The 24777-nt window shown below is 44.1% G+C and overlaps 1 protein-coding gene and 1 pseudogene across 3 annotated transcripts in view; one reads left to right on the top strand and one right to left on the bottom strand.

Moving 5' to 3' along the window:
• Nucleotides 1-436: 436 nt before the first annotated feature.
• LOC132365556 (mortality factor 4-like protein 1) lies at nt 437-1333 on the bottom strand (annotated as a pseudogene).
• Nucleotides 1334-3385: 2052 nt separating this feature from the next.
• The window catches only part of IFNAR2 (interferon alpha and beta receptor subunit 2), a 32750-nt gene continuing 11358 nt past the window's right edge, over nt 3386-24777 (top strand). The window contains exons 1-7 of one of the 3 annotated variants that reach the window (XM_059921457.1): nt 3386-3676; nt 16712-16803; nt 17912-17953; nt 19171-19294; nt 20644-20816; nt 22833-22993; nt 24410-24578. In XM_059921457.1, the coding sequence (XP_059777440.1) occupies nt 16749-16803; nt 17912-17953; nt 19171-19294; nt 20644-20816; nt 22833-22993; nt 24410-24578 (724 nt within the window). In that variant the 5' untranslated portion in view covers nt 3386-3676; nt 16712-16748. Of the gene's footprint in view, nt 3677-16711; nt 16804-17911; nt 17954-19170; nt 19295-20643; nt 20817-22832; nt 22994-24409; nt 24579-24777 lie in introns of those variants that run through there. The other 2 variants (XM_059921458.1, XM_059921456.1) reach the window with 2 other exon arrangements.

Below are 24777 nucleotides of genomic sequence, written 5' to 3' on the forward strand. Positions count from 1 at the left end.
GATGACTTGCAAAGGATGGGGTCTTTACTGTAAGCACCATAAAAAAAAGGGGGGGCACAACTGGACGAGTGTCTTCAGTTATACACACTGAACTGAGCCTTAGGCACTAGGAATCAGAGCATTTTGTCATATAGTATTAACACATATTATAAAAGTGCGTAGTGCCAAAGGAATAAAACCACCAGCATTCAAAAGCAGCTTTGTCAACTAAGCAATAAAACACTCTACAGTACGTCTCTCTGTTGTCCATCATTGAATACACTGGTAGCAACTTTGAAATGAAAAAAAAAAGAAAGAAAATAAAAAGGGAGCTGTAACCCCTTTTATTTGCTGTTTAAAATCAAACAGAAAACAAACATCACTTCTGTTATACACTAACATTTCCAAAGTACATCATTTGTACAAGAGAAGCACTAAGAAACAAAAATGTGTTTACAGAGATCCAAACATGAGTGAGTATAAGCACCTCACACAGCTTTCCGATGGTACTCAGGAGAAGCCACTTCATAATCGCTGGCGCTAAACAAAGTTGCAGAGTTCTTTGCCAGGTATTTTAGGAAATCATGAAAATAATTCAGTAATAAAGCAAGGCTCTTCTCATCCAGAGGTGTATAGGCCAACATTGCTCCAATATGTACAAATAATCTCAGTAGATGTGGCACTCCGTACACCAGGGACATAGGCGTATCAGGGTGATCTGCGAGGATTTCAGCATACTGTGGTCTCTCAAATTTGTAGAGTAGCTGGGTGCCCAACATTGCATTGAAGTATTCCTTTAGCCCTGCCACAATTTCATTAACAGCATACTCCTTATTATCTGTGTTTCCTCGAGATTTCTTATAATTTGCAAAATCCTCTAGAATGGAATCCACATTCTTCTTGGCAGGAAGATAAAAGAGCTGTTTTTGCCGGGTAATTAAGTCCCAGTCATCAACAAGCCATTGTTTTAGTTCTTCAGGAATCTTTAACATCAACTCTGTTCACGAATGTTTCCTCATTTTCAACAGTCGGATCTACTCGGGTCCTTTTCTTGTGAGGAGGCTGAGGTGTCTCACTGGTGCTACCACCATCTCCATTGCCAGGTGTTTTCTGTTTGTTCTTTTTTTGTTTTCACTTCAACATTTTTCTGTTGCAGACCAGAAGTCTTCTTTCCAGGCGCAGCCCCTCTCACCTTCCCCTCTGCATACTGCTCCTGACTGGCTTTTTGAAGTTCTTGTTGTTTCTGCAAATTGGTGTCCGCGTATTTGAGTACTCTGCTTTCTGGAACCCATTCATCCCAATTTTTATTCCAACCACTGTAATGTATAAAGTATTTCACCTGTTTATCCTTTACGGCCACCTTTACACACTTTGCTCCATAAAGAAGAGGTCCATGGAAGCACAGCACTCTCTCACCCTCCTGGAATTTAGGTTTCCGGTCCTGCTTGGGCACCAATTTTAAGTGACTGGCCGCCCCCTCCTCCTCCTCCCACCACCCCGACTACTGCCCCCTACTCTCTACCCCGCCCGGCTCCACGTCAGACACGCCTTCAGGCACCGCCAGCTCCACATCCAGGGCCGATCTTTCCCCAGGAGTTTTTAACTCTCAAGCTAGTCCGCGCTCAGCCTCCAGCAGGAAGTCAAGCACGGCTTGTTTCCCTGTTTTCTGAGGCTTCTGCCCCTTGTCCACTGATTCTCTGCATTTGCCCGTCTCTCCAGTTTTGGGGGCTGCAGTTTGCCCTGTGACCTCAATTCACTAATGCATCTAAGAAGAGTTGATTTTTCCAGTGGTTCAGCTTTTCTCTTGCGAAGAGTGGAGTGACAAAATTCTAAACTCTTTACATCTTGGGGTGGACAGCATTTGTGTTTTGTTTTGTTTTGTTTTTTAAATTTTTGGCTGTGTTGGGTCTTCGTTGCTGCACGTGGGCTTTCTCTAGTTGCAGAGAGCAGGGGCTACTCTTTGTTGAGGTGCGCAGGCTTCTCATTGCGGTGGCTTCTCTTGCTGCGGAGCATGGGCTCTAGGCGCGCGGGCTTCAGTAGTTGTGGCACGCTGGCTCAGTAGTTGTGGCACACGGGCTCAGTAGTTGTGGCACACAGGCTCTAGAGCACAGGCTCAGTAGTTGTGGCTCACGGGCTCTGTTGCTCCACAGCATGTGGGATCTTCCTGGACCAGGGCTTGAACCCATGTCCCCTACATGTCCCCTCCTACTCCTCCCTTGTCACAAAACTGAAAGTGAAACTGAATTCTCAATTAGAATTATCTAGATGGTTAGTTGTTTTTTTTTTCTTCTCCTCCTTCAAAAGGATTTTAACATGTACATTTCAGTAGCTTTAATGTTTAAAATATACATACATTTGGGACTTCCCTGGTGGTCCAGTGGTTAAGAATCCGCCCTTCCATTTCTGGGGGCACGGTTCCAACCATGGTTGGGGAACTAGCATCCTGCATCTGGCATGACCCTGGGCACGGCCAAAAAATAAACAGAAATTTTAAAAAAATTTTTTTAAGTAATTTATTTATTTATTTATGGCTGTGTTGGGTCTTCGTTTCTGTGCGAGGGCTTTCTCTAGTTGTGGCAAGCGGGGGCCACTCTTCATCGCGGTGCGCGGGCCTCTCACTATCGCGGCCTCTCTTGTTGCGGAGCACAGGCTCCAGACGCGCAGGCTCAGTAGTTGTGGTTCACGGGCCCAGTTGCTCCACGGCATGTGGGATCTTCCCAGACCAGGGCTCGCACCCATGTCCCCTGCATTGGCAGGCAGATTCTCAACCCCTGCGCCACCAGGGAAGCCCATAAATTTTTTTAAATTTACACACATTTTACTGAAAGCTACCTCATGTTCTATTTTGGAAATTGATGGGATATAAATGATAGGTAAACAAAATAATGAGGGACTGTCTTTCCTCTCTACCTACCCCCAAAGACGTTAATCAGTGGAGGACTGGGCAACCAGGAGCACAGAGGAAAGAGCCACAGGGAAGGGGGAGGGAGCCAATATTTACCATATTTACAAAGTTCTGCTTGAGCCTGCAACGATACCAAGCCTTTACAACTCAATGATAGTTATTTTTATCCCTGTTTTATTGATTGGAGAATTATGATCTGAGCAGTTTGTGGAACTAGTAAAGGCGGGGAGTGCAGGAGAGAGCCCGTTCGGTCTTTCGTTCATTCATTCATTCAACACATTTTTATTGAGTGGATTAAATGTGCTAGGCGTTGTTCTAAGTGACTGGCACTGTTCCAGCCCCTGAGGATACTGCTGTAAACACAACAGCCAAAATCCTTTCTCTCTTCCCCAGTGGAGCTTACATGGAGGAGGGGTGGCGGCGGGAGGCGCTGTTTTAATAAATCTGGGTAAATTACAAGACCTGGTGTCCCCGCCCCGCCCGGGCCCGAGCTCTCCGCTGGGGGCCGGCGCTCGGCGCGCGCACCCGCACTAAAGACTTGCTCCACCTCTCGGGGAGGAGACCCCGAGGACCGATCCGGGGCACCATCGGAGCGGATGGTGAGGGCCACCACCCCGCCACTCTTCTCGCCTTTGCCCCACGACGGTCGTCACTGCCGAAGGGGCCGCCAGCCGCGCGCATCCTGGTCGCGAGCGCCGACCAGGGGTGCGGAGGGGTGGCGGCGGAGCCCGGCTGCGGCGGGTGCGCCCGAGGCTGGCACCCCGAGGACAACGGCGAGGCCAAGCGGCCGAGGTAACGCGGGACTACTGGGGTGGGGGGGACAGGGGGTGGGGACCGGGCGAACGCCGCCTCCCCGCAGCCGCTTCCCGGAATCCCTCTCCAGGTTCCTGTCTCTCCCCCGCCCCGCACCGGACTCCACGGGCTCCCGCCGGCGCTCCGGGCCGGGAGGGGGGTTTGCCGCCGCCCTTCTCCCGGGGGCCGCCCCCCGCCCACGCCCCCCGCGGCCCGGCGGGTCGCTGGAGTGCGTCCGCTGACTGTCCCCCGCGGCCGCGCTGCCCTCGGCCCTGGCCGGCCGTCCCGCGCTCATCGCCCCTCCTGGGAGCCGTCTTCACGCGCCCAGCCCTGCGGCTCCGCCACCTGCCACACCGAGGGCGCGGGTCGCTGCGAGATGAGAGCCACTGTCAAGTTCAAAAGTCAAACTCCTCACGATCCACAACGCCTTGCAAAACTGGGTTACCGGCTCGGGTCTCCGGTCCGGGGTTTTCCGCCCGCCCTCCAAGAGAGCAAACTGAGTTTAGCCATCCTTTGTTCCCGGGCGGGAGAGGGTCACGGAAGGGCAACCGGAGCTGGAGTGTCCTATGTCATTTCAGACCCATCGCTTGGAAGCTGGAGGGAGGACGGGGCGATGGGACAGCGTCGCGGGGACAGGAGTGGGTCCCCCTCCAGGGTCGGGAAGGAATGAGGAACGGGGTGCGAGTCGACGCTCGCGTTTCAACCCTGACCAAAGAAACCAGTTAAACCCAGTTAATTGGATCCATCAACCCACTTGTGTGGCTAGCGATGGCTTTGAGAAACTCTAGATGTCCCGTCTGTCTGTCCGTCTCTCTCTCTCTTTTAATGTTTGTTTGATCTCCTTGCTTTTGTTTGGCAAAAAGTCTTAGAAACTGAGCGGAACGAGATGGGAGGTGCAGAGGCAGGCGCAGCGAGCGAGAGGCCTGGAGTCCCCCCTCCCCCAGGTGTCACACTAACTGACCCCGGCGGCTGAGACCAACAGGCCTTCCGTCACTTGTCCCGCATCTTGAACAGGTTTCAAAGTATCCTTCCCCCTACGGTTCTGGCTTGGAGACAAAAGGGGTGGAAGCGAGGCCATAGCAAAATGTGCTCTAAAGAAAACATTTCCTAGTAATGTGCGCATCAGTGATAAGGTTTGACTCTTTGTCGCAGGAAATGGCTTGATTCCCAACCATTGCACCACCAAGGAAGTCCTAGTTCTCGTCTTTGAAAGCATGGATCAGTAAACAGGGTCGAACAGTTAGAATGCTGTGAACAGATCATATTCCAACTTCCTAATGTCTTTTGTAATTTTCTTTAACTTTAGAGGGATATTTTAGGGAGCTATTCTTTCTTACGGAAATAATTTGTGTCAACAGTTTCTTCAGGCTTTGCTTCAGTTTTTTTCCAAGTAAAATAAATTTAGACAGAAACATCTGTGTGAGTGTGTTTGTGTGTGTGTTGTGTGTGTCTATGCATAGAAAGATCTCTGGGATTCTGTTCACCTAATGTTAATGATGGAAATATCAGGATGCTGGGATTTTACTTTTATACATTATTTTTAATTTTTTAATGAGTGCGTACAAGTATTTTTACCAAAACAAGACATAAACTAGAAATAAATATGACAAGATGTAAACAATGGTTGGTGCTTGGTGGTAAAAATAAAGATGATTGGTACTTTCTTCTTTGTGCTTTTTTTTGTATTTTTTTTTTTTAATTTCCAGGAGAAAAAGTATGTAGTTTTATTTGTAGAGTCTTTCTGAATCCATTCATTCATTGATTAGCAAAGATGCGCCAGGTGTCAGGCTGTGCTGGGTAGGAGAAAAGACAGCATTCTGCTCTCTACCAGGAGAATAGGGGGCAGCAAGTTCCATGAGGGCTGTCTGTCTGTCTGTCTGTCTGTCTGTTTAGGAGGAGTTGAAATTCAGAGAAGAATCACTTTGCCCAGGTTGCATCTCCTTGAGCTGGGCCTTAAAAATGGAAAGTTTTTTGTTTGGGTATCAATGGCAAGGATTGCTGGGTGGGGAGTCGGGGAGGGGGCAGGGTGGGTGGTGATGGGAGTGTCAGAGCAGGATGTGATGTGTGGGACAGTAGTGGGAACACTGGAAAGGCTGGTGGCAGCCTTGAATTCAACCTAAGGCTTTGGTTTCTTGTCAGGCAGCAGTGAACTACAGGCTGGGTTGGTGGCAGAATTTGCAAGGCCCAGAGCAAAATTAAAATGCAGGGCCCCATTGGATTAAAAAGTAGGAAAAAGTACCACCAAAGGTACTAAAATATAAAGCTTTTTCTTTTCTTTTTTTTTTTTTTTAAACATCTTTATTGAAGTATAATTGCCTTACAATGGTGTGTTAGCTTCTGCTTTATAACAAAGTGAATCAGTTATACATATACAATATGTTCCCATTTCTCTTCCCTCTTGCATCTCCCTCCCTCCCACCCTCCCCATCCTACCCCTCTAGGTGGTCACAAAGCACCGAGCTGATCTCCCTGTGCTATGCAGCTGCTTCCCACTAGCTATCTATTTTACATTTGGTAGTGTATATATGTCCATGACACTCTCTTACCCTGTCACATCTCACCCCACCCCCTCCCCATATCCTCAAGTCCATTCTCTAGTAGGTCTGTGTCTTTATTCCCGTCTTGCCACTAGGTTCTTCATGGCCTTTTTTTTCCCCTTAGATTCCGTATATATGTGTTAGCATACTGTATTTGTTTTTCTCTTTCTGACTTACTTCACTCTGTATGACAGACTCTAACTCCATCCACCTCATTACAAATACCTCTATTTCATTTCTTTTTATGGCTGAGTAATATTCCATTGTATATATGTGCCACATCTTCTTTATCCATTCATCTGTCGATGGACATTTAGGTTGCTTCCATGTCCTGGCTATTGTAAATAGAGCTGCAATGAACATTTTGGTACATGACTCTTTTTGACCTATGGTTTTCTCAGGGTATATGCCCAGTATTGGGATTGCTGGGTCGTATGGTAGTTCTATTTGTAGTTTTTTAAGGAACCTCCATACTGTTCTCCATAGTGGCTGTATCAATTTACATTCCCACCAACAGTGCAAGAGTGTTCCCTTTCCTCCACACCCTCTCCAGCATTTATTGTTTCTAGATTTTTGATGATGGCCATTCTGACCAGTGTGAGATGATATCTCATTGTAGTTTTGATTTGCATTTCTCTAATGATTAATGATGTTGAGCATTCTTTCATGTGTCTGTAGGCCATCTGTATATCTTCTTTGGAGAAATGTCTATTTAGGTCTTCTGCCCATTTTTGGATTGGGTTGTTCGTTTTTTTGTTATTGAGCTGCATGAGCTGCTTGTAAATCTTGGAGATTAATCCTTTGTCAGTTGCTTCATTTGCAAATATTTTCTCCCATTCTGAGGGTTGTCTTTTGGTCTTGTTTATGGTTTCCTTTGCTGTGCAAAAGCTTTTAAGTTTCATTAGGTCCCATTTGTTTATTTGTGTTCTTATTTCCATTTCTCTGGGAGCTGGGTCAAAAAGAATCTTGCTGTGATGTATGTCATAGAGTGTTCTGCCTATGTTTTCCTCTAAGAGTTTGAGAGTGTCTGCCCTTACACTTAGGTCTTTAATCCATTTTGAGTTTATTTTTGTGCATGGTGTCAGGGAGTGTTCTAATTTCATACTTTTACATGTACCTGTCCAATTTTCCCAGTACCACTTATTGAAGAGGCTGTCTTTTTTCCACTGTATATGCTTGCCTCCTTTATCAAAGATAAGGTGACCATATGTGTGTGGGTTTATCTCTGGGCTTTCTATCCTGTTCCATTGATCTATATTTCTGTTTTTGTGCCAGTACCAAACTGTCTTGATTACTGAAGCTTTGTAATATAGTCTGAAGTCAGGGAGCCTGATTCCCCCAGCTCCATTTTTCGTTCTCAAGATTGCTTTGGCTATTCGGGGTCTTTTGTGTTTCCACACAAATTGTGAAATTTTTTGTTCTAGTTCTGTGAAAAATGCCAGTGGTAGTTTGATAGGGATTGCATTGAATCTGTAGATTGCTTTGGGTAGTAGAGTCATTTTCACAATGTTGATTCTTCCAATCCAGGAACATGGTATATCTCTCCATCTATTTGTATCATCTTTAATTTCTTTCATCAGTGTCTTATAATTTTCTGCATACAGGTCTTTTGTCTCCTTAGGTAGGTTTATTCCTAGATATTTTATTCTTTTTGTTGCAATGGTAAATGGGAGTGTTTTCTTAATTTCACTTTCAGATTTTTCGTCATTAGTGTATAGAAATGCAAGAGATTTCTGTGCGTTAATTTTGTATCCTGCTACTTTACCAAATTCATTGATTAGCTCTAGGAGTTTTCTGGTAGCACCTTTAGGATTCTCTATGTATAGTATCATGTCATCTGCAAATAGTGACAGCTTTACTTCTTCTTTTCCGATTTGGATTCCTTTTATTTTTTTGTCTTCTCTGATTGCTGTGGCTAACACTTCCAAAACTATGTTGAATAATAGTGGTGAGAGTGGGCAACCTTGTCTTGTTCCTGATCTTAGTGGAAATGGTTTCAGTTTTTCACCATTGAGGACAATGTTGGCTGTGGGTCTGTCATATATGGCCTTTATTATGTTGAGGAAAGTTCCCTCTATGCCTACTTTCTGCAGGGCTTTTATCATAAATGGGTGTTGAATTTTGTCGAAAGCTTTCTCTGCATCTATTGAGATGATCATGTGGTTTTTCTCCTTCAATTTGTTAATATGGTGTATCACATTGATTGATTTGCGTATATTGAAGAATCCTTGCATTCCTGGGATAAACCCCACTTGATCATGTTGTATGATCCTTTTAATGTGCTGTTGGATTCTGTTTGCTAGTATTTTGTTGAGGATTTTTGCATCTATGTTCATCAGTGATATTGGCCTGTAGTTTTCTTTCTTTGTGACATCTTTGTCTGGTTTTGGTATCAGGGTGATGGTAGCCTCGTAGAATGAGTTTGGGAGTGTTCCTCCCTCTGCAATATTTTGGAAGAGTTTGAGAAGGATAGGTGTTAGCTCTTCTCTAAATGTTTGATAGAATTCACCTGTGAAGCCATCTGGTCCTGGGCTTTTGTTTGTTGGAAGGTTTTTAATCACAGTTTCAATTTCAGTGCTTGTGATTGGTCTGTTCATATTTTCTATTTCTTCCTGGTTCAGTCTCGGCAGTTTGTGCATTTCTAAGAATCTGTCCATTTCTTCCAGGTTGTCCATTTTATTGGCATAGAGTTGCTTGTAGTAATCTCTCATGATCTTTTGTATTTCTGCAGTGTCAGTGGTTACTTCTCCTTTTTCATTTCTAATTCTATTGATTTGAGTCTTCTCCCTTTTTCTCTTGATGAGTCTGGCTAATGGTTTATCAATTTTGTTTATCTTCTCAAAGAACCAGCTTTTAGTTTCATTGATTTTTGCTATTGTTTCCTTCATTTCTTTTTCATTTATTTCTGACCTGATCTTTATAATTTCTTTCCTTCTGCTGGCTTTGGGGTTTTTTTGTTCTTCTTTCTCTAATTGCTTTAGGTGCAAGGTTAGGTTGTTTATTTGAGATTTTTCTTGTTTCTTGAGGTAGGCTTGTATTGCTATAAACTTCCCTCTTAGCACTGCTTTTGCTGCGTCCCATAGGTTTTGGGTCGTCGTATCTCCATTGTCATTTATTTCTAGGTATTTTTTGATTTCCCCTTTGATTTCTTCAATGATCACTTCGTTATTAAGTAGTGTATTGTGTAGCCTCCATGTGTTTGTATTTTTTACACATCTTTTCCTGTAATTGACATCTAGTCTCATAGCGTTGTGGTCGGAAAAGATACTTGATACGATTTCAATTTTCTTAAATTTACCAAGGCTTGATTTGTGACCCAAGATATCATCTATCCTGGAGAATGTTCCATGTGCACTTGAGGAAAATGTGTATTCTGTTGTTTTTGGGTGGAATGTCCTATAAATATCAATTAAGTCCATCTTGTTTAATGTATCATTTAAAGCTTGTGTTTCCTTATTTATTTTCATTTTGGATGATCTGTCCATTGGTGAAAGTGGGGTGTTAAAGTCCCCTACTATGATTGTGTTGCTGTCGATTTCCCCTTTTATGGCTGTTAGTATTTGCCTTATGTATTGAGGTGCTCCTATGTTGGGTGCATAAATATTTACAATTGTTATACCTTCCTCTTCGATCGATCCCTTGATCATTGTATAGTGTCCTTCTTTGTCTCTTGTAATAGTCTTTATTTTAAAGTCTATTTTGTCTGATATGAGAATTGCTACTCCAGCTTTCTTTTGATTTCCATTTGCATGGAATATCTTTTTCCATCCCCTCACTTTCAGTCTGTATGTGTCTCTGGGTCTGAAGTGGGTCTCTTGTAGACAGCATATATATGGGTCTTGTTTTTGTATCCATTCAGCCAGCCTGTGTCTTTTGGTGGGAGCATTTAATCCATTTACATTCAAGGTAATTATCGATATGTATGTTCCTATTCCCATTTTCTTAAATGTTTTGGGTTTGTTATTGTAGGTGTTTTCCTTCTCTTGTGTTTCTTGCCTAGAGAAGTTCCTTTAGCATTTGTTGTAAAGCTGGTTTGGTGGTGCTGAACTCTCTCAGCTTTTGCTTGTCTGTAAAGGTTTTAATTTCTCCATCACATCTGAATGAGATCCTTGCTGGGTAGAGTAATCTTGGTTGTAGGTTTTTCTCCTTCATCACTTTAAGTATATCCTGCCACTCCCTTCTGGCTTGCAGAGTTTCTGCTGAAAGATCAGCTGTTAACCTTAGGGGATTCCCTTGTGTGTTATTTGTTGTTTTTCCCTTGCTGCCTTTAATATGTTTTCCTTATATTTAATTTTTGACAGTTTGATTAATATGTGTCTTGGCGTGTTTCTCCTTGGGTTTATCCTGTATGGGACTCTCTGTGCTTCCAGGACTTGATTAACTATTTCCTTTCCCATATTAGGGAAGTTTTCAACTATAATCTCTTCAAATATTTTCTCAGTCCCTTTCTTTTTCTCTTCTTCTTCTGGGACCCCTATAATTCGAATGTTGGTGCGTTTAATGTTGTCCCAGAGGTCTCTGAGACTGTCCTCAGTTCTTTTCATTCTTTTTTCTTTATCCTGCTCTGCAGTAGTTATTTCCAGCATTTTATCTTCCAGGTCACTTATCCTTTCTTCTGCCTCAGTTATTCTGCTATTGATCCCATCTAGAGTATTTTTAATTTCATTTATTGTGTTTTTCATCATTGCTTGGTTCCTCTTTAGTTCTTCTACGTCCTTGTTAAATGTTTCTTGCATTTTGTCTATTCTATTTCCAAGATTTTGGATCATCCTTACTATCATTATTCTGAATTCTTTTTCAGGTAGACTACCTATTTCCTCTTCATTTGTTAAGTCTGGTGTGTTTTGACCCTGCTCCTTCATCTGCTGTGTGTTTTTCTGTCGTCTCATTTTGCTTATCTTACTGTGTTTGGGGTCTCCTTTTCACAGGCTGCAGGTTCGTAGTTCCCGTTGTTTTTGGTATCTGTCCCCAGTGGCTAAGGTTGGTTCAGTGGGTTGTGTAGGCTTCCTGGTGGAGGGAACTAGTGACTGAGTTCTGGTGGATGAGGCTGGATCTTGTCTTTCTGGTGGGCACGTCCACGTCTGGTGGTGTATTTTGGGGTGTCTGTGTCCTTATTATGATTTTAGGCAGCCTCTCTGCTAATGGATGGGGCTGTGTTCCTGTCTTGCTAGTTGTTTGGCATAGGGTGTTCAGCACTGTAGCTTGCTGGTCATTGAGTGATGCTGGGTCTTGATGTTGAGATGGAGATCTCTGAGAGATTTTTGCCGTTTGGTATTACGTGGAGCTGGGAGGTCTCTTGTGGACCAGTGTCCTGAAGTTGGCTCTCCCACCTCAGAGGTACGGCCCTGATGCCTGGCTGGAGCACCAAGAGCCTTTCATCCACACGGCTCAGAGTAAAAGGGAGAAAAAATAGAAAGAAAGAAAGAGGCTATAATATAGTGAAGTAAAATAAAGCTATTATAAAGCAAAGTTATACAGACAAAATCTCACCCAGAAGCATATACATATACACTCACAAAAAAAAGGAAAAGGGGAAAAATTAATATATCCTGCTCCCAAAGTCCACCTCCTGAATTTGGGATGATTCGTTGTCTATTCAGGTATTCAACAGATGCAGGCACATCAAGTTGTTTGTGGAGTTTTAATCCGCTGCTTCTGAGGCTGCTGGGAGAGATTTCCCCTTCTCTTCTCTGTTCGCACAGCTCCTGGGGATCAGCTTTGGATTTGGACCCGCCTCTGCGTGTAGGTCGCCTGAGGGCGTCTGTTCCCCGCCCAGACAGAACGGGGTTAAAGGAGCAGCTGCTTCGGGGGCTCTGGCTCACTCAGGCCGCGGGGAGGGAGGGGTACAGAGGAGGCGGGGCGAGCCTGCGGCGGCCGAGGCCGGCATGACGTTGCACCAGCCCGAGGCGCGCCGTGCGTTCTCCCGGGGAAGTTGTCCCTGGATCACAGGACGCTGGCAGTGGCGGGCTGCACAGGCTCCTGGGAGGGGCGGTGTGGAGAGTGACCTGTGCTCGCACACAGGCTTTTTGGAGGCGGCAGCAGCAGCCCCAGCGTCTCACGCCCGTCTGTGGGGTCCGCGCTGATCGCCGCGGCTCGCGCCCGTCTCTGAAGTTCGTTTAGGCAGCGCTCTGAATCCCCTCTCCTTGCGCGCCGCGAAACAAAGAGGCAAGAAAAAGTCTCTTGCCTCTTCGGCAGCTGCAGACTTTTTCCCGGACTCCCTCCCGGCTAGCTGTGGTGCACTAACCCCTTCAGGCTGTGTTCACGCCGCCAGCCCCAGTCCTCTCCCTGCGATCCGACCGCAGCCCGAGCCTCAGCTCCCAGCCCCGCCCGCCCCAGCGGGTGAGCAGACAAGCCTCTCGGGCTGGTGAGTGCTGGTCGGCGCCGAGCCTCCGTGCGGGAATCTCTCCGCTTTGCCCTCCGCACCCCTGTGGCTGCGCTCTCCTCCGTGGCTCCGAAGCTTCCCCCCTCTGCCACCCGCAGTGTCTGCCCACGAAGGGGCTTCCTAGTGCGTGGAAATCTTTCCTCCTTCACAGCTCCCTCCCAGTGGTGCAGGTGCCGTCCCTATTCTTTTGTCTCTGTTATTTCTTTTTTCTTTTGCCCTACCCAAGTACCGGGGGAGTTTCTTGCCTTTTGGGAGGTCTGACGTTTTCTGCCAGCGTTCAGTGGGTGTTCTGTAGGAGCAGTTCCACGTGTAGATGTATTTCTACTCTATCTGTGGGAAGGAAGGTGCTCTCCGCGTCTTACTCTTCCGCCATCTTCTCTCCTCCCTCTCTTTGTTGGCTTATTCTAAAGCTTTTTCTTTTCTCCCATGGTGTCTCTCAACTTGCCCGTTTTTTTTTTTTTTTCTATTGAAGGTCATTCTAAGTAAAAAAATATAAATTTAATTACTAACATGAATTTTACCATTCTCCTTTACATTGTGCAAAAGCCAGATCTAAATGCAAATGTAAGAGCATTTAATCCAAATGAAGAATCACCGAATTACAATTGGCATTTCATAGCACACAAAATAGCAGACTTGAATTCAAGCTAAAAACACATTAAAAAGTCCTCTTGACTATCACGCTATCAGGTCTCACCCAGGGTTTTCTAGAGAAATCCAAAAGATTCCAAGTCAAAATTGCCATCTACCACCCATGAGCTATCCAGGCACCTCAACTTATCCCATAATATTGTATCCATTCAGAACATCCACAGAGACATCTTTGTGAGATGTGATGTCATCTCCCATCGTTACTCCTCAGCAGAGGGCCTGCATGATTGTGGACGTTCCCTAGGTGCTGGGCGCACCAAGGTTGTAGAATGCCACTTTGGGTGTGACTCCGTTGTTACCTGGTCATCTGTCCTGTGGCCTCTGGTCCCTCTGTTTTGTTCTGATGGTAGCACATCTTTGCCTTTGTTCTGCATCTGCAAAACCTTCCCTCTGTTCAGCAGCTGAGAAGTACACACACACAACTACACAATGAGAAGCCCCGCTCTCCTGCTCTGAGCCAGGGGACGCCTCCTCCCTCTCTTTGTTCCCGATGACTCATACTCCACTTCTAGTTAGATTTCTGGTACTAGATTATTGCTTGCTTGGAAAATCTAATTTCCCATCTTGGCATCCTGCCTGGATTTGTTCATGAATCTCCTTAAGACTCTCCCCGACTCCAAACAGAACAGGCTTCCTGAAGCGCTCGTTACTCTCATCTCTGTAGCCAGGGCCGGCTTCAGTCCCCAGGGACCCTGCATGTAGAAGAGTCCCACACTTGGTTTATTGCTCTCCTGTGGTTGTCTTGAAATTCTTAATCATTTTATCTTTGAAGTTGTGTTTTGTTAGTGAAATCTGGTGGGACAATGGAACACACGGCAGGCTTGGAGTCTCAGTTCACACTTGGGTCTTACTCGCCCCTTCTCTGCAGGATGGGGACCCTGCCTGGCCTCTCTCTACACCCCTTGACCGTTGACACTCTTTTCATGGGGGCAGCAGCTGGGTTGCATCGTGGGAGACTCCCATGTTGCACTGATGCCCATCTGGCGTGCGTACAGGGAGGGTAGGCCGGGCAGACTGGAAGCTGTCCCCGGCCCGCCTCACCCAGGGAGCGGCTAGCTGGTCCATCGCGGGTTAAGTTTCTAGGTCAGCCTTGATTCAGGTACATAGCGTGGCCAGGAGCAGAGGTTTAAAGACATTTCAGCGTCACCAGCACGCTGTGGATTGGGATAGCAGATCCTTGGAAAGGGGAGACTCAGGGTTTGATTTTCCCAGAGCCCATCCCAGGCTGATGTGTTGGGTGGCTAGCAGGAGAGGGTTCCCAGCATCCTTCAGGTGCAAGTGCATGTGTGCACCTGTGGGGAGTGGCACTGGCCCTGAGTATCCCTGTGCATGAGAGAGTGCTCCTTGGGCTGGCTGTGTGCCTGGGGGGACCGTCTCTTCCTCCTTGCTACCCTCCTGAGTCTGGTTTGCTTCTTGAGTTTGCTACTTCAAGGCATGCTCGCATTTTCATTTTGACTCGGGGGCTTGATGCTGCCTCAGTGTTTTGCGGGACAGAAGAATACCCAGTTGCTTGGATGGAGGGAGACAAAAGCTCCGAGGGAGAGAAGGAATGAGACCGATTTGGGGATTCCTTAAAATGTTTGAAGAATTCCTTTCTCACCTTGGAGGGAGGAAGACTCTGTAACTCAGAATGCAAGTGCTAAGAAAGAAAATACCTTTAAGTCTGAAAGCATAGAACCCAGAAGTTTCTGCATGGTTTAAAAAACACAAATAGCACTGGCAAATCAAAGGACAAGTGACAACGGCAGAGAAAAATAAAAGAAGACGTGATTCATATCGCAAAGGGCCAGTTTCCCTCATACTTAAAAAGCTCCTTCAAACCAATAAGAAAAAAAAGCAACAACTCAATAGAAAAATGGACAAAGATACAGACAGTTAACAAGAAAGGAAATAGCTCTTCCGTATATGAAAACATGCTCAGTCTTACCCAGAATAAGAGAAATACAAAATGAATATTAGTCCGAAGACAACTTTGCATTTATGAATTTGATTTTTAGAAATCCAAGAGCTTGATGGTTATCATGATCATAATTATTATCCATCCCCACAAGCTCTTCCTTTGTGGGGAAGCAGAAATTCTCACACGTCGCAGGCAGTTGTGTACGTTGGTACAGCCACAAGCGGCGAGAGTGTGACTGTTTCTATCAAAATTACAAATGCAGGGACTTCCCCGGTGGTCCAGTGGTTAGGACTCCGTGCTTTCATTGCAGAGGGCACAGGTTCGATTCCTGGTCGGGGAACTAAGATCCCACAAGCCACACGCTGTGCGGCCAAAAAAAAAACAAGAAAAATTACAAATGGCCCCTCTGTGCCAGGTCTCTTCTGTCTGCCCCTGCAAACCCAGCCTCCACCTTCCCCACCCTTTACTGTGCCCTGGGATCCTGTCTTGTATGGGTACAGCTGCCCACAGCCTTGTCCTGTGACTTCTGATTGGGTTCAGCCAATGGGGAGCCCCAAGTAAGAGAAGACAGTGAGGAATGTTTATCCCTCAGCCCCCCTCGCTGCACAGTCACTTAGGGTCGGCTTACATCCTAGCTCCTCACACAGGATTCTCTCCTTCCAAATTCCAGTGTTGATATCTTCCCTCTGCACCTCAAGCCCAGGATGATAAAAACCCCTGCTGTTGTTAGTTTCAGATACTACACTCTTCCTTATGGTTGGCCTGCATCTGGCTATTTACACATTTGTAAATAGTCCCTTGATTAAAATCTTCCTCAAATTATCCTAACTTGAATGTGCTATTTCCTGCTGGGACCCTGACTGATACACACTTTGGCCTAGCAATCCTACTTCTGGGAAGCTTTCTCACACTTAGACGTGACATGTGCAGAATAAGGCATTTCCAAGATTATCCATTGCAGAAACAGTTGGGAGCCACTCAAATGTTCGTCGTGGGGACTGATTATATAAATCATGGTACATCCATAGAGTAGACTGTGCAACTATTTAAAAAAACAAGGAAATTCTCTTTGGTGCTGATGTAGAAAGATCTCCCAAATATATTTTTAAGTAGAAAAAGCAGGAATTGGACAGGGAATGTATATGCTATCTCTGTGTAAAACAAAGGGGTGGGGGGGATAAGAGTACATATTTGTTTTTGCTTATGCATGAAGATATTCTGAAGGACTCACCAAAAAAAAACAAATAAAAATCCTTTTCTGAAGGAAGCAAGACTTTTCACTATTTACTTTTTTGTATGTTTAAAAGTTTGGAACCAAATGACTGTGTTATCTGTTCAAAAGTTGAATTTAAAATTTCTCCCTGCCTAGGTAGGGAATTGGTCCCAGAAGCTGAGGTAAAGCTGCTCGTGTAAATGGGGTAAATGGTCCAGCTCCCAGAAGGGCAGAGGAAACGTGGAATCAGGAATTTCCTGCTGATCTTTCATTGTCTTGTCTTTGCCCGTTATCTTTGCAGTTTAATTAGACACTTCAGCATTTTGATCACCTAATATTGATTGCTTTTCAGATGTGAAAGTAAAGAAAGGACATATAAAATAACAAAGATGCTTTTGAGCCAGAATGTCTCAGCGGTTGGACCACTTAATTTGTATCCCATGGGTAAGTGTTACTTTTCTCATAGTAACACTTTTCTCAGGGTCCTTTTTCTCATGGTAACACTTTTCTCAGGGTCCTTTGCCAGGGACCCTGTTAGGGAGTACCCAATTGATTTCCCTGCCTTGAGGATCCAGTATCAGCTGCCCAATGTCAAGAGCCAACTGGAACGTAGATAGGAAACAAAGATTAATGGTTTGATTCACAATGGGTTTCTGCCCTACTGTTGTCTTAGGAAAACAAACAAATAATAATTGACTTAAGGCTCAATAATGAACGGGGTTAGCCTCACTGTAATTTGAAGAGTAATTTCCCTGAATACCTTCATTCTAATCCAGGGTGGAGTTTATCACTCTACTCCTACATTTGGAAAGAGGCCAGACGCCTTATCTCCCTCCTCATCACAAAACCAAACAGTCATCCCTGAACTTTGGTTTCCACACTTCATTTATTATTGATTTCTTTTTCTATAGTCCTATTCATTTGTGCCTTTTCTTTACCATTCTTTTGATTCTATTTCAGTATCACTGTGTCATCTGTTCCATAGTTTATCAGTAAGGTATCCATGAGTGGGACACTTCTCCCCCGACAAGTGCCATGCATTGGAGAGTATATGACAGCCTTGGTCCCCCATCTACTAAAAATGCCCCTAACCCGCCACCCGACTCGCCAAGTCGTGGTGACATCCAGGAAACAAATGAGAATCCCCACTTCCCATCACCAAGACCTTTCTTCTTCCACCAACCCTGGTAAATATCTTTACCGTGGAAGTTTTTTAATTAGCAACATGCTTATTCATATTCTGAGAATTGTTCCAAACAGATGACTGCTTCTCAGGACAGTCCCTCAACCAGCCAACCCTCATGACTAGTATCAGCTCCCAAACATCTTATTTTGGATCCAGTCAGGACAAAACATCCTTAGACAATGCGCTGCTTATACCAAAGTCAGCTCTCTAAGAACCATTTACTTGAGCTTTTTTCGTTAGCGTAAGAAAAGTCTCAATCCAATATAAATACATCTGTGAAGAAGAATCCCAGACTCAGAGCAGCAGTCGTAAATTGAACCTGGTGAAAGTGTTGTTGCTTGTCTAACATGTTTTTCTTCTTCCCAGTGCACATCAGCCTCATGTTTGGTATTTCGTACGTTTTGCCTGGTAAGAGATTTTTCTTGGCTTGACAAAACTTTGTGTAAGGGTCAGAGTGTTGGAGTGACCATTTAGAAGTCAAAAGTGTGGGAAATTTGATTCCTGATCCCAGATCTGTTGCCATTTTGTTTGAATCTTTTTCCTCAAATACTTTCCCTGTTAAAGGAGAATTTAGCCAATACCGGTTTTCACATTTGTCTCGTAAAACTATTATAAGAAATTAACACTAGAGTTAATCTTTAAACCCCTTAAAAGAATATTCACCTCTTAATATTCTCACTAGTAGAAGAATGAGGAGACACAGACTGTGCCAAACAAAAAAATCATCCAGAAATAATTTCCCATTAATTTGCATTCTTCCACCTGCTACCTGGTACCTGGTACCAGATAAAGGAAATCACATTTTTTAAACTAAATTTCTTACCTACATATAAACCTGTCCACAAAACATCACTATGTGTTAAATATGTATCCAGCCTTGTGAAGAGCACTGAGGGAATGAAGATTTGGCAACCAAAAAGCAAAGGCCCAGGTCCTAACCATAGGAAACTTAGATGCTTTTTGAAACTTTAACCATATAAGGCAGGGTTTGACAAATGCAGCTGTGAAGTCTCCTTTGCTGCTGCCACTTCCCAGCTACCTAACATTACATAACTCAACGTCTCAATTTCACAGTCTGTAAAATGGGTTTGTTAATAGCACCTATCAATACTTCAGCATAGGCTTGGGGATGAAATGGAAGATTCAATCTGGACACACATTCTCCCTCTCCTCTCTGTGATAGGGAATAAGCACAGTGGGGAATTCAGAGGAGGGAAAGCTTGCCGTGGGCCAGGCTACTTAGGGGGACTGGAGGAGGGGTCGAGGGTTGACTTGAGAGGATGGGTGGCCCAGGATGACATAGATTGTTTTGATCCAAACAGCCGCTGAGAGTCGGTGATAATTGGGTGAGCCCAAATTCTGTTTACACAGTGCTGAGTTCCTGTTTCCTAAGCTTGTCCACCCTGACAATGTGTTACTCATCTATTAATTGTGTTAGCTCATTTCTCGTGTCCAGCAAAACCAGTTCCTTCTGTGTTTCCAAGATCCCAGGGCTCTTGGGAGGGCTTCTCTGCTAGAAGTGTCGGGCTCCAGATCCCAAGGGACAGTTTGAACAGTGGCCAAGGTACAACGCTGGGCTCCAGGTTTCAATCTTTCTTTCTTTTTTTTCCTCTTGTTCCCTTTAGATTTTTCAGATGAATCTTGCACTTTAAAGATGACATTACGAAATTTGCAGTCAATCTTATCATGGGAATTTAAAAACCATTCAGTTGTACCAACTCACTATACATTATGGTACACCATCATGAGGTTGGTTTGACATTTCATTTTTCTCTTGCTAAATATATTATCTTTCTATAATGTGGGGAGTGGGGAAGAGGTGATCTTACTTGTGATAGAGCTTTTCTCTCTCTCCCCCTCTCTCGCCCCTTCTCAATTTTGGTTTTTTAATCAGAGCTTTAAAAGTCTAAAGACAAAAGACCCATCCATTTTTAATTACACTGAATACTTTAATAACCCAAAGTTATTTTTGACAAAGCTTGCATTTAGAACCAAAGCTAATTTCTACATGTCAAAGCCTCAGAAGCAAAATAATTATTGTGTCTGTTTTTCACAATTATTTCTCTAATTCAGTAAGTCTGGGTGTTGAAAAGTGCTGCATTTTCTGAGGACAGAAGTCCAAAGATCTGGTGATCATATTGATGGGTTGTGTTTACTTTCCTTTACTCAGGGAGGCATGTGGCACATCAGAAAGCTGTGTGGCCCAGACTAAGACAGGCCCAGGTCCAAAGTCTGGCTTGGTCACTAACCAACGCAGAGTGCAGCCTCTCTGTGCAAATCTTCCTACTTAGGGAAGAAGGAGGGACTCGTGACCTAATGGACGGAGCCCTCTTTGGCTCTCTTCTTCCCACATCTAACAATCACCCTCCTAAGCCATTACTTTGATCCAGTAGCCCTTCGGGGTGTCCTTTTGTTGGCTGTTTATTTGGCTTATAGCTCTTGCTGCTGCTGACTGACCCGCTGGAGGGCCTCTTGTGGGGTTCGCTTTGGCACCTGCTAAAGTCGTTAAGTTTCTCCCTGCGTTAGGCAGTCACATGTATCGCCCACCTACCTTTTTGAAGCTTAAGAGAGCAGATGTCTGTGTTGTCCCCATATAGCACAGGCTGACTTAGGACTGGACCATGTGGTCCTCAGCCAGAGAGAGAGGGGGTCTCAGCAAGGCGCATTCATGATTGTCCTGTAGGGGCAGGGAGATCTGGGGCCTCTGCCATGAACGCCCAACATTTGCTCGTTCATTCATACAGCAAATATTTCCTGAGCACCTACTACATGCCAGGGGTCAAACCATGAACCCAAATCCCCGCTCTCTTGGAGCAGACATTCTGAAAGTAGGCAGAGATATCAGTAAACAAAGATATAATGGGGCAGGCGGTGGCAAATGGTATGAAGAAAAATAGAGACAGGAAAGAGGGATCAAGAGAGAGGGGTGGGGGGCACGGGGTAAGGTGTTCCATTTGAAATAAGGTGGTGAGGGCAGATGACAACACAGGGACATTTGAGCAGAGCTAGACAGGAATGTGGAAGTGGGGCTTGCAGTTAATGGATTCTCGTCACATAAATGCTGAAGTTTTCTTTTACCATTTCTTTGCCTTTCAAAGTAAACAAGAAGATATGAAGATCGTTGGGGACTGTACAAATATCACAAGATCATTCTGTGACCTAACAGATGTGTGGGTAAACATGACAGAGATGTACATCCCCAAAGTGGTTGGATTCAGAGGGAACGCAGCTCTGGTCAGTTGTATGGGCTCTTTCTTCCTGGCAATGGACAGTGAGTCGATCTTGTTTATTATCTTCACCATCATCATCTTCAAGGTCATCGTCATGTGCTTTGCCATGAAGTAGGAAGTTCTACCAAGGTGTTTGAGACGCAGGGTTAAGGTTCACCTCCTGGCCCTGCTACTTCCAACTCTGTAACCGTGGAGTGGTGACTTTTCTTCTCTGAGCCTCCGTTTTCTTCTCCCAAAAGTGGAATGCTAACCTGTCCTTTGCATCCATGCCTGTACGAGGCAGGCATTCAGGCAGTAGTAGCTGCTGTTTTTCTTTTGAATTTATTTTTTATTGAAGTATAGTTGACTTGCAATGTTGTGTTCGTTTCTGGTGTATAGAAGCTTCTACTTTTTGCTTTGTTTCACAACCCGACAGGAAGTGGAGAACGGAGTTCAGATGGCCTGTAAGAGCTGTCACAACTCCTTGGGCCAATGTTTTCCTTAATACTTCAGCCCCTGCCCCAGATCAGAGCCCAATAGCTCTTGCACGTGTGAATGCCCAGATGTGTGCACACGCGGGGCCCAGACTCAGAGAAGACTGGATCCCAAGAGCGGGTCTGCCCTCTCTTTCTTTCCCTACAACTGGAGTCAGCTCCCTTTGGCACTTGTGTTAACAGCTACAGAGCAGCTGGCAGTGGCTCCCAGACCCCATCACTTCTTCAGTGTCCTGATCTGCAGCCTGTTTCCAAGAGAAAGATTCGGCTTCAGGGCCCTGTTAAAGGCTGTGTAGGTGTATACTCGCACATATGTGCTTAGCAAAGCACGTATTCAGATGACAGCTGAATCCTGCTGTAGCAAACTTAGATACTGATGAGCTTCTCTGGAATTGTGGAATTGCCTGTTTGTGTTTGTGTCCACAGAGAAAAGAAATAACCCAACTTATAGAACACGTTACTCAGACCATTAAAGAATGTATATTAAAATAGTAATGAGATATCATTTTTCAAGGCTCAAAATGGTAAATATTAAAAATATGTAAATACCCAGATTTAGAGGAAATGCAGGGAGCGTGCTTTGACACAGCCTTTCTGAAGGTATTTGGCAGTATGTATTGAAAAGTTTAACATGTGCCTGCTCTAATCCAGAATTCCATTAATAATTTGTCCTAAAGAAATGATTACAGCCAAATGCAAAGATTGAGCTCTAAGAATACTCATTGCTGTATAGATTCTATTCAGAAAACTTAGAGCCAATCTAAATGTTCAAAAGAGTGAATCAGTTAAATTATGGGACAGCCGCTTAGTGGAATAGAATTAGCTGTGAAAATTTATGATGAAGAATCAGGGTCAGCGACTTTCTGTAAAGGGCCAGAGAAGAAACACTTTGGACTTTGTGGGCCATGTATGGTCTCTGTCACAGATCCTTCATTTGTTCACAACTCTTTCAAAAATAACAACCATTCCAAACTTGCAGGCTGTGCAAAATCTAACCCACGGGCCATGGTTTGCCAGCTCATGATGTAGATAAACATGCATTAATATGTTTATGAAATAAATTAAGTGAAAACATATACCATGCAAAACAGTGTAAGAATAACTTAATTTTAGTTTAGATGTGTGTGTGTGTATGTGTGTGTGTACACTAGTTCAGTTTTTATATGTGTAGATATATTTACACACGTACAGCATGGACAAAAGAGGATTAACCACATTCAGGGACAATCCTGTCTGTATTTTCTGATATTTCTGCAATGTTTATGTATTATTATTATTATTATTATTATTGTATGAGAAGAAGTCATTTTCACTCTTGTGTTTAGAATACAACCTGAAAATTGGGGAAATACTGACTTTCATCCCAAAATCTGTCTTCCATTTCTTGTGGTAATAGTAAACAAATCACTTCACTTTTATTGTTCTCAGTTTTTCACCAATAAAAAATATATATAACCCACACCACAACGAGGGCCACGGGGAATTAAAAGACAGTTGTAAAGAGGTATGGTTGTATCATGACAATGGTATCATTATGGTTATGCTATTTATTGACTGACCTTGGGCTTTGTCTTGTTTTCTAAGCACTGCCTTTGGACCCACCAGAGTTTGAGATTATTCGTTTTACAGACCACGTCAGTGTGAATGTGAAATTTCAGTCTGTCGCTCCCAAGATACTAAATGAGGAAGAATTACAGTTTTACCTAGCATTAATTGAAGAACAATCAGGGGGGATCGTTAAGAAGGTAAGTGGTCAAAACAGTCCTGAGTTGGCAATGAATACATTGCCAAAAAAAAAAATCTGTAATGATTTGAACAATTACAACTGAAGGGTCTAGGCTTCAGTGTGGTCTGACTTCAGGAAAGAGGTCTCCGTAGTTTCTGTATAAAGGGAAGTAGAGAGATGCTGTGGTAGCTGGAGGGAAAGGTGAGGTCGAGGGGGGGACTTTTTAAGATGGAAGAAATGACAGCATGTTCGTGTGCAGAAGGAGTGTTCCGGGGGGTTCAGGGCAGGGAGCAATGTCTGGGGGAGGAGATGAGAGTGGACGGAATCTCGTGAGCATGAGATGGGGTTGGCCTTAGGCTCGGAGCAGGGACTACGCATCCGAGTCACAGTGGGAGGGAGCTTCCGGTGAAACAGGCAGCAAGCATTGCCGACTTAAGATCACACGAGGACCACAGTGACTAATGCCAGGTATGCAACCCAGGCGTTCTGACTCTCCACTGTCGGTTTGCAGTTTCCCTTCGAGGACAGCCCTCTCACCCTGACACTTCCTCTGGTTTCTGGCCCTCTTCTTCCTCATTGCTTGTTTTCCAGGCATGAGCTTTTAGTTTGCTACGGGGGCGGGATGTTAAAAAATAAATCCTCCTCCTTTCAAATATAAACTTGCAGAAAAATATTATTATAGAAGGCTGTGTTTGAGCTGGTGGAAATCCTCATGTATAAAACTACTGATAAGGATGTACTTTGAAAACTATAAAACATTATACAAAAGTTATTCTTCAGGAAAGAACCTTCAGATCATCTCTTTAATTCCAAAATGGAACAGAAGTAGCTGGCGAAGAAGAGGCAAAGTGTTTTTAGGGAGAAGACAGGGAAACTAGACATCAGCCTCAGTTCTGCCACAGATAAGCTGTGTGGCCTTGAGGAGGTTACTTAACCACTCTGAGCTGCAGTTTCCTCACCTGGAGAATGGGAAGAATGCCTGCTTTGCAGACTCTTTTGGTAATCAAATGAGTTAATATGTATAAAAGCAATTTCTGAAGTATAGACACATATCATTAATGAAATAGGATAATCTTATTTTCTTATTTTTGCAAGATTATCTTACTGCAAACATGACATCATGGAGACCTTTACTCCTCGTTGTGACTTTTTCCTCATTTGTAAAAGGAAGTTGTTAGACTAGATTTCATGGTTTAAAAATGTATGTGTGCATGTGTGTGTGCGTGTGCATGTATGTGTGTGTATACGCGTACATGTAGTTTTGTGATAAATTGCTTGCCCCAAGTAACTTATAAAATACTTTTTCTTGCCAAGCCTGTGATATTTCTATCCCTGTTTAAGATTTGAAGACAAATCTCCAAAGACTCTCTTAAGGCTTGCCTCTAAATGAAATTCTCACTTAAAGTCTTACTGATTTTTTTGTTTATTTTTACAGCATAAACCCAAAACAAATGGAAACATCACTGAAAATTTCAGTTATGTCATCAACAAGTTAATTCCAAAAACAAACTACTGTGTATCTGTTTATTTTGAGCCTAAAGATCCGAGAAAAATAAATAGATCTCCCTTAAAATGTACCCTCTTTCAACCTGGATGGGAATCAGGTATGACAGTTTTTGAAAATTCATGTTTTGCTTTTACTCTGAGGGAAAACCTGTTTCAAGAAAAGAATCTGAAAGTTGTGGAGCACTAAAGGCATTTCTTCCAACACAGGCACATCACAGAGATGTTTTCTGTCAGTCAGTCTCTACCGTGTGGTGGAGTCACTTTTATGTTGCCATACCATGGGGACAATCAGGTATC

This window comes from Balaenoptera ricei, chromosome 4 (assembly GCF_028023285.1).
Source record: "Balaenoptera ricei isolate mBalRic1 chromosome 4, mBalRic1.hap2, whole genome shotgun sequence".
Taxonomy (NCBI): Eukaryota; Metazoa; Chordata; class Mammalia; order Artiodactyla; family Balaenopteridae; genus Balaenoptera; species Balaenoptera ricei.